Source organism: Chenopodium quinoa, unplaced genomic scaffold (assembly GCF_001683475.1).
Source record: "Chenopodium quinoa cultivar QQ74 unplaced genomic scaffold, ASM168347v1, whole genome shotgun sequence".
NCBI classification, from domain to species: Eukaryota; Viridiplantae; Streptophyta; class Magnoliopsida; order Caryophyllales; family Amaranthaceae; genus Chenopodium; species Chenopodium quinoa.
In genome coordinates this window covers 4,654,977-4,664,445 of record NW_018743327.1, presented here as the reverse complement: position 1 = coordinate 4,664,445, position 9,469 = coordinate 4,654,977, and the positions used below count along the sequence as shown (strand labels likewise).

General features: G+C 35.4%; 2 protein-coding genes across 3 annotated transcripts; both read left to right on the top strand.

Moving 5' to 3' along the window:
* Positions 1–3,316: 3,316 nt before the first annotated feature.
* LOC110737426 (transcription repressor OFP13-like) lies at positions 3,317–7,383 on the top strand. Its single transcript, XM_021917789.1, has 2 exons — positions 3,317–4,039; positions 6,277–7,383. The coding sequence occupies exons 1-2, from the start codon at positions 3,742–3,744 to the stop codon at positions 6,720–6,722; spliced, it is 744 nt and encodes a 247-aa protein (XP_021773481.1). The 5' UTR covers positions 3,317–3,741; the 3' UTR covers positions 6,723–7,383.
* Positions 4,088–6,263, top strand: LOC110737428. 2 transcript variants are annotated; one of them, XM_021917791.1, is made up of 2 exons: positions 4,088–4,439; positions 4,993–6,263. In XM_021917791.1, the coding sequence occupies exon 2, from the start codon at positions 5,553–5,555 to the stop codon at positions 6,228–6,230; it is 678 nt and encodes a 225-aa protein (XP_021773483.1). In that variant the 5' UTR covers positions 4,088–4,439; positions 4,993–5,552; the 3' UTR covers positions 6,231–6,263. The 2 variants fall into 2 exon arrangements, with proteins under 2 accessions (XP_021773483.1, XP_021773482.1); XM_021917790.1 differs by having other exon boundaries at positions 4,091–4,434.
* Positions 7,384–9,469: the final 2,086 nt, after the last annotated feature.

The window sequence follows — 9,469 nt, the reverse complement described above, 5'->3', positions numbered from 1 at the left end:
AATAACATGTTAGTATCATGTTAGGGCTATATATTTGATTTTTATTGTTTAGTGACATGCTAGGGTTTATTATTAATCTTGTTAGTATCATGATTAGGATCTTGCTATTATGCTTTAACATGATTATTTTTATAATTATTATAATAATTATGATTTTTATGATTATTATTATTATTATGATGATTATTATGTTGCTTGATATATCATATATATTGTTATTGCTTGATCACGCTTTTATGCATGTTTAAAGAGAATTGGTACTTGTAATCATGCTTAACAAGATAATTAATAATCTTGTATAGGGTTAATTTGATTATAATTCAAGTGATCGCCAATAATAGATTTGTTTGTGCATTAATATTCAACCAACATAGATAAACAGGTTTAGGGTAAACCTATTGATTGCATGTTAGTCAGAAAGCGCATGTGAATACGATCAGAATAAAGTAGAGGCCTAGTATTAGGGCAGGTTCAATCTCTTTTAGGTTGGATTTGTACCTTCATCCCCGAACTACCAATCATGGTTCCTGACCTATTGGAGTTGACGATCTCCTGGATCGTTAAGGGGTGTAACCTTCACCCTGTGAACGGTTTACAAGTTCCTAAAAATTGTTGGCGACTCTCTTTCTCTATCTTCTTTCCCTTTAGACGCCACTGTACTTAAGTGTATGATCACTGTGGGGTTCAAGCTAGGGGTAATGCTTGAAATATTCCCTACATGAACCAATGCAGTGACCTCATCTTGCAAAATCAAATTGGGACAAACAAGTTGTTGGTTGGCCTCCCAATCCATTCCTACTGTAGCATTAATCCTTTTAGCAACAAAAGGCCCAAGTCTCAATTTTTTCATATTGCTTAAACCTGTCGAATCCAAAGAAGAAGATGGAAATGGAGATTTTTGTTTTTTTTGCTCGATCCATAATATAAGCATCCACCTTTAGACCCCATTGCCGAGCCATATCCTCAACAGAGATAGCTTTTTATCTGAATGTCCTCTACTTAGAAAAAATTGTGCTCCATAAAGCAAAAGCCCCTTTGTCCGACCACCGATTGAGGTTTTCAGGCGGTTTTTTTCGCCCCATCTAAGGTCTGAGAAGCTTCTCCAGATATTATAGCCACCCTCCGATTGAATTTCATTGTCAATTTCGATATTTTTCTCATAGTCAAAACTGATAATAAGAATCTCCTTTGAGATCGGTTTCGGAGAATTTAAGAGTTCATCAACATTGATAGCAGCCACCGGGGAAGCAGGGAAGTTTGGAGGGTCAAACTCAGTTAGAGTCAAGTTAGGAAGCCCCCCTCCGAAGCTTGAGGGAGAATAAGGAAGGAAAGGGGGTTGCGAAGCCCTCTGCCATAGATGAACACGAGAACCCGACAGACGGAGAGAGCGAGCTAATTGTTTTCCTGCTTGAATAAAACAATTGGCAACATTCGTAATTTCATTGTCAGTAGGAGAATTAAAAGAAACAGTAGGTGGTGCCGGCATTAAATTTAAAAGTTGTAGAGAAGGTTGAGGAAAACGGTAAGGTGGTGATGCTGCAATAGAAAGGTGGGGTAGAGCATCTCTCCCAATCGTTCCTCGTCTTCGATAAAAGAGAGTGGGCCTTGATGAAGGTTCCCCAACTTCGAAATTCGAAGTTTTAGAAGACAATAAGTTTGAGTTGCTCGCCAAATCTGCCGAAGAAATAAGTGGTGGTGGTCGTGTTAGGTAGCTCCGATTCAAAGTCAGAGAGAGATTAGAGGGTTGGCCCACCACACAAGGAATTTCACCTGAAGAGAAATTCATAGCAGTAGATAATAATTTATCAGAGGAAAAACGAGTAGAGTTAGGTTGTACCACGCGAGAGAGCTCATTAGAGAATTGAGGGGAATCCCTGTCATTCAAGCGAACAGAGGGGTAGAATTGAGCGTAGGGATCCCTGCCTAATCCTATGCGGGTCCCTGGTGGCATAACCGTCCTGGAAGCAGTCCCCCCGCCGTGGTCAGAAGAAGATGAAGAGAGGTTGTCAGAACCCGTGTAATAGCTAGCAGAGCCCCCACTACCACCAGAGTTATCCCTTGAATCCCCTGAGTCCGAATCTCCATCACCATTGAGATTGCGGTCTTCCATCGGAATATCCTCCGGTTCTTAAGGCCGAACCATATTATCTTCTGGATTCATGTACCTTTCCCTGTTAGGGAGACCTCGAATGAGGTTTGAATAATAATTGAACTCGCACGGGGACCATACAAGACCCTGATCATCCCCTGTCGTTCGAGAGCAGCAACTCGACTTTTCAGCCTTTGTGTTGCTACTTCTTTCTTAATACGACACTTCTTCTCTGAATGCCCTGCAAAACCACAATTTTTGCAAAAACAGAAAATACCCTCGTAGCGAAAGTGAACCCAGATAATCCGGTCACCTTCTAGAGGAACAAAACAGCTAGGAATAAGAGGTTGGGTGAGATCAATCACCATTTTAACACGCATATCAGCAGTAGGAGGTAATCCTTGACCCTTAAATCCAAATTCTTGAATATAACCAACATGAGAAAGAATTTGAGTAGCCCATTCACGAGTTAGATAAAGAAAGGGGAGGCCATGAATTCTTACCCATTAAACTTTGGATACCAGTACCAGTACCAGTACTAGTACATTATTAATTAATGTACTAATTAACTATAAAACTCTTATCGCCACAAAAACCTCCAATAATTAGCTATATATAGAAAATTGAAGGCAAAGATCAAAAGCATGCATGTAACGCACCTTATCAAACTTAAAAATCATAGTTTAATCTCATGTACGATGCATGTTATGCGGTTATGCCTACATACACAGCGCTAACAAGGAATATATCACACAAAGATATCACCTAACGTAATTATTGAAACCTTATTCTAATAAAATATACTCCCTCCGTCCACTTTTGATAGTCCTTTATGTGCTTTTTTTTACGGGAATTTATAAACACAAAAAATAGTTAAAGTACAGTGAAAAGGTAAATTGACATTGGGTATGCAAAAAAGTAGAGAGAGAAAATAATAAAATTACACGGGAAAACAAAATTTACATGAAAAAGTTAAATTTGCACAAATATTGTTGCAAATTGGAGAGATTTTTGGTAAAAAAAAAACTAATATTAATAGTTATTTGAAAAAGCAAATGGGGTGAATATTTTGGAACTTAAATTTATCCATAAAAGACTATCAAAAGGGAACGGAGAGGGTATATATATATATATATATATATATATATATATATATATATATATATATATATATATATATATATATATAATGTTGACCTAATAATCCTTGATCATCGGAGTACACCCTGATCAATTGAGTATTTCTTAACTGAATAACCATGACTGAGTAAAGCCTAACTGATGGAGTAACCCTTGACTAAATTACCTCGGCCATACAGTGATTATTGAAATGTTATTGTAATACTTAATTATGTATTAATTAAGTTGACGTAGATTTTCTATAATTAAATTGGACCAATAAAGCGTACTATTACTCTTCAGTTGGTGCAAACAAGCAAAGAAGCATTTACTTCCCTTATTAAATTCTTCCAAGAGAAAAAAACCTCACTCACCTCTTTTATTTGGGACCCACTCCATTTCCTCTCCACCTTCTCATTCATTTTCATCATCCTTTTTATAACTTGCTCATTCTCAACCTCTTTATTGGCTTCTTCTTCATTTACAAAACAAACACACAAAATTTTTTATAAGAGCCAATAAACAACATTAAAATGAAGCTTCTTCCTACAACTTTGTTCAAACCAAAAGATTGGAGGCCAATATGCACACAACAACCTAAGACGTCGTCGTTCCGAATTACGACGTTGAAGGATGATCATATCTACAAAACCATCAATTCAGTGTATTTCGACAACGAGGTGGATACCATCGAAACCCCAGACTCTTGGTTTACAAACTCATCCGAGGCAGGGAGTTTGTCTACGGCCGAGTGTGACGATATTTCAATGGGGGAGACGGAGAGGGAGACTCATTTAGAGGCGATAGTCCGCGGAGCACAACAGTCGTCCTCCGCAGACCAGTGGCGGACTTGGGCTTAGACCTGGTGGGTCAAGTGACTCACCAGGCCCAAAAAAAAATTTTAAGTTAATTTTTAAAAAAAAAAAAAAAAAAAAAAAAAATCAGTTTTCCCAAATTCACGAATTCAGTATTTCAGTTCATGGCCTTCAATCCTTCATGCCCTAGCCAATTCACCTCTTCCCTAATTCCCTTCAAGGCTTCAATCCTTCGCCATCATCAATCACCTATTCACCTCCATAATCGCCTCCTCCAGTCCTCCTCTTCGCAGTTCGCAACTCGCAACTTCGCAAGTAAGCATCTTCCTCACTCCTCAGTTAGTCAGTTCCTCTTCGCAGACTCGCAGTTCGTGCCTTCGACCCTTCGTCTTCCTCTTCGCATAAATTCAGGTGAGGTTAGTCTTCCTCTTCGTCTTCCTCAGTTAGTCTTCATCTAAATTTGTTTAATTGTTGATAACTTGATAACTTGATTGTCTTGATAATTGCTTGATTGCTTCGCTAATCGCTAGACGCCCAGTGGCCCTAGACGCTGCCTAGACGCCTACTGAGTACTGATTATTGTTAATTGTTAATTTTGTTATATATTGTTGTGATTTTGTGAATTGTTCAATGAAATTCTGAATGGTGAATTTGTGAAATGTTTGACACTTTAGTTCCTCTTCGTCTTCCTCAGTTCCTCTTCGCATAAATTAATTAATTAACTTAGTCTTCATCTAAATTTGTTTAATTGTTGATAATTGATATTACTTGTTAGTTATGAATTAGTAATACTAAATTTGATTCTTTGAACCCTAAATCCCTAATTGTTCAATAATCAACTCAATTGTTCAATAATCAACTCAATTTCAATAATCCCTAATTGTTGTGATTTTGTGAATTGTTCAATGAAATTCTGAATGGTGAATTTGTGAAATGTTTGACAATTGACACTTTACATACTTGTTCAAGCTGTGATGCTGTGATGCTGGCCTGCTGCCCTGTGAGCTTGTGATTTCAAGCTGTGAAATGGTGAATTTGTTAATTGTTCAAGCTGTGATACTGCCTGCTGGCCTGCTGCTCGCCTAGTCGGCAGTCGCCTGCTGCCCTGCTCCACTGCTCGAGAGTCGAGAGCGTGCTCTGCGCTCACCGCTCTTCGCTTCGTCGCTTCTTCTAAAGTCTAATCTCCTATTCTCATTTTGCTAGTAAGTTGATTTCTAATTTTTAGTTTAAAATTCTAATCTTCAATTTAATCAAGTCTAATTAGTTAATTCTATTAAACTTTGGTTGATTTGTTAGTTGTTCACTTCAAGTCTTCAATCACTTGTTTGTTTGGTAAACTTTGAACCTTTTGTTAATGAGTAATGACCTTAATGTAATAATGTTGTTGGGTTTTAGATGAAATTTGAACCTTTTTGACCATGTGAATATGTGATTATGTGAATTGTGGTTTGTTTGGTAAAATGATCTTTGTAAATAATTTTTCTGGGGAATTTTGCTTGCTTTAGTTGATTATTTATTCAAATTTCAGAATGAAGAGAAAACGCACTCCAAATGAACTGCAAAACATTACTAGCTTCTTTGCTAAAAAGAATCCTACTTCAACTTCTCTTCCACATCCCACACAAAATGAACAAACTATATCTCCACCTCAACAGAGTGAACAAACTATATGTCCACCTCAAGAAAGTGAACAACATTCATCTCCATCTAATTATTCCACTCAAAATTCCCCTCAAAATGAACAAGGCCAATGTTCTCCTAATGCCCCAATCTTTGGTGAAAGATTAAGTGAACATGAATTTGCTAATCTTCCACAAGATCCAGGAAAGAGGAGAAAGATGAGTCAATTTCATAAAGATGATAGAGATTTAGTGAGAAGAATTTACATTCAAAGAAAGCCTTGTCAGCCCAAAGACTTTATATTTCCTCAAACTTCTATTTTTGGCAAAAACCGTCGCTTTTGTGCTAAGTGGTTTGATACTTGGACTTGGCTTGAGTATAGTGTGGAAAAGGATGCTGCCTATTGTTTCCCTTGTTATCTATTCAAGGATGAAAATGCATTTGGAGGTGATGCTTTTGTTAGTGATGGTTTCAAATCATGGAATCGATCGGATTTAATAAGAAAACATGTGGGTAAGCACACGAGTGCACATAATAATGCAGTGTTAGCTATGGATTTCGGTAAATTTTTTTTTTTAGATACTTGATTATCGATTGTGACTCACCAGTCGGAAATTCCTGGGTCCGCCACTGCCGCAGACCATCGCCTGTTTTTTGACCCCAAGGAGTCGGACTCCCCGAGGTTACAGAATACTGTAATGGAAGAAAAGACGAGTCCCAGAACGGCCGAAAAGGGGTCGTATAAGAAGTCTGTAGCGATGTCGCTCGAAAGCGAGGACCCGTACGTGGATTTTAAGAAGTCGATGGAGGAGATGGTGGAGAGTTTAGGAGTTAGAGATGATTGGGAAGGATTAGAGGAGTTGCTTCGTTGGTATTTGAAGATTAATGGAAGAGAAATTCATGGGTATATTATTAATGCTTTTGTTGATTTATTAGCTGAAGTCAAAATTATTGATGATGATGTTAAAAATGGTGATTATCATCATGAAATTTCTAAGTCTACTACTACTTTTTCTTCTGCTGCTTCTTCTCTTTCTTCTTTGGGTTCTTCTACATTATTAGATCCTACAATTTATTAAATTATTTTCTGTTTTAGCATTGTTTTGATTGACTTTTTTGCCCCTTTTCCTTTCATTTTTTTGTTATTGAATGTATCATTATGTAAAGTTTGGATAAATATGTACAATACAATTTTGTAAATAGATATAGTAATATTAATATTAATGTAATGTTTGAGAGAATTAGATGATTAATGTTGAGGTAAATTTTAATTTTTAACTGCATGAATTATAGATGTGGTTGACTGGTAGTAATATTAAATGTTGTTTACGTTGTTGGATGTGGTCAAACTGTAAGTTTTTAATTTCATGAGCACTGAGTTAAATTGATAGGAGAGTGAATAGTTTTGGTATCTGCAACCTCCATTAATTATGAGAAGGTCCACAGTAAACTAGGCATTGGCGGATCGGATCTTGGCGGAACATATTTGAGGGGTGGGATTTGAATCTCTTTTACTTCTACCTTAAAATTAAGGAAATTTTGATAATTACCATATTCTGTTTAGTCCATTTTAGCAATTACCACCTTCTATTATTTTTTTTAATTACCACCTTCTATTTTCAAAAACATCTAAAGTTACCACCGTCTTGTCTTCCAACTACCACACGACGTCATTTTGGGCTCATTCTTTCCCTTTCCTCCCTATTTCCTTCACATTTCTCATTCCTAACTCTATTCTCATCCCCCCTTTCACTTTTTTTCCCCCAAACAATCAAAAACACTTCAATTTACTGCTCCAAATCAAAATTGACGAACAATTATTGGTGGTTTGGGCAAAAAAAGTGAAAGGGGAGATGATAATCCAAATAAGAATGAGAAATATGAGGGAAATAGGGAGGGAAGGGAAAGAATGAACTCAAAATGACATCATGTAGTAGTTGGGGGGCAAGAAGGTGGTAACTTTTGATGTTTTTGAAAGTAGAAGGTGGTAATTTAAAAAAAAAAAATTGAAGGTGGTAATTGCTAAAATGGACATAACAGAAAGTGGTAATTATTGTCAAAATTTCCTAAAATTAATCACCATGTCAAAATATTTTAAAGGGAAAAGATATATATAGCCCTTAGGGCTGCATATAAGAGGCTAAAAATAGAAAAAAAAATTAAATAAATAATAAATATATATTTATTACACCGACTTACTCGTGAATTGTTGATAAATTCCCAACTTAATTCTAAAAATTGAATATATTAAATGCTTATATGTAGCCCTTAGGGCTGCATATAGTATTACCCTATTTTAAAGTGATATTAGTTCTTTAAATTCATAAACTAATTAATCTATCAGGGGTCAAGCCCTAAATGACCCCAGTAAAAGATCCCCCTAAACTAGGTACACAAATATTTAATAAAACCCGGTGTACAGTATTTTACTGAATGGCGGCGGAAAGAAAAGGAAGGTTTTACTCACCCACCCAAGTTAAACATATTTCTCGCTCCTTCATTCTCATTTCCCACTTTTAGATACTAGAACTTCTCTCTCCTCCTCATCTACTCAGAGTTTCTCTTCCATTCTTTTTGGGTGATCCAAGTTTTTTCTGCCTTTCATTTATTATATCCCCTTCGATTTTCAAGTTTATTGTCTTAATTACTTTATGTTTTTTTTTCTCAACTTCTATTTATAATGGTAATTGTTTTTTTTTTGGAGAAGATAACTGCTCCTTGTACTTTTCAAACAAAGGAATCGATGTTATGCGAAGTACCAGTATAATTTCTGAAGTTGTGCTGCAACTTTATTTTATTTTATCTTTTTATTTTATTTTATTTTATCTTTTTTTTGTTTATTTTGTTGATTTTTCAAATTTTTTTGTCAACTTTTGGTAGATTATGGGTAACTTTTTCAAGATTATGGGTAACTTCTGTAAATATAAGAGTAATGTTTTATGAGTGAAGATATAATGGGTAACTTTTTTTTATTTTAAAAGGGTAACTTTTGTGCATAAAGGGGTAACTTTTATTAGAATAAAGGGTAACTTTAGTGAATCATATATGCTTTATGTGTTCATTTTGTGCAAGTCATGACAGTTTTGATGTACAACTGTTTTTGGGTAATACACGTAGTTGATTTCATTAAATATTTGGTATTTCACATGAAATTGATAATTAAATAGTTTACTATCTGCAAATTTGTGAAATCATTTGAAATGTGGCAAAGTAATGTGATTATATTCATTTTGATGGAGCTAGTTTTGTACAGCAATTACTGTGTTGCTAATGTAAATGCAATGACAGGGATGCAACCCGCCAACAATGGATATGGCGGGGACGTTGGCAGATATTAGTGCGTTTTTGTAAAATATGGGTCACTTTTGTGGAAAAAAGGGTCCCTTTGTGAAAAAAGGTTACTTTTGTGAGAAAAATGGTCACTTTGTGAAATATGGGTCATTTTTGTAAAAAACAAAAGGGTCATTTGATAAGAAAAAAGAGTCACTTTTCGCAAAATATTCGATATACAATAAAATTATTGTAAACCGAGGGCATGCAAAAGTTTTTGATTTAGGAATAACTTTTGTATACATTCGATTTACAGTAATATAGGGTCACTTTTTAATTAATTTAGGATCACTTTTATAATTTTTTGGGCAACTTTTATCAATAAAATCATAAATACTTCGTAACATTTATTAATATTATAGTAAATTTTGCTTATTTTAGGGGTAACTTTATAACGAATGTACAATTTTTATTTGTACATCTGATTTATTTAAAAGTTTGTCCAGTATTTAGTACCATAACTTATATTTTGTATGTGGTATAGAAAGATATTCGT

Bases quoted from the DNA above. Each gene is read 5' to 3' on its own strand.
- LOC110737426 (XM_021917789.1), top strand. From the start codon at position 3,742: ATGAAGCTTCTTCCTACAACTTTGTTCAAACCAAAAGATTGGAGGCCA. The intron at 4,040-6,276 runs CCGCAGACCAGT...GGTCCGCCACTG, and splicing joins CGGAGCACAACAGTCGTCCT to CCGCAGACCATCGCCTGTTT.
- LOC110737428 (XM_021917791.1), top strand. From the start codon at position 5,553: ATGAAGAGAAAACGCACTCCAAATGAACTGCAAAACATTACTAGCTTC.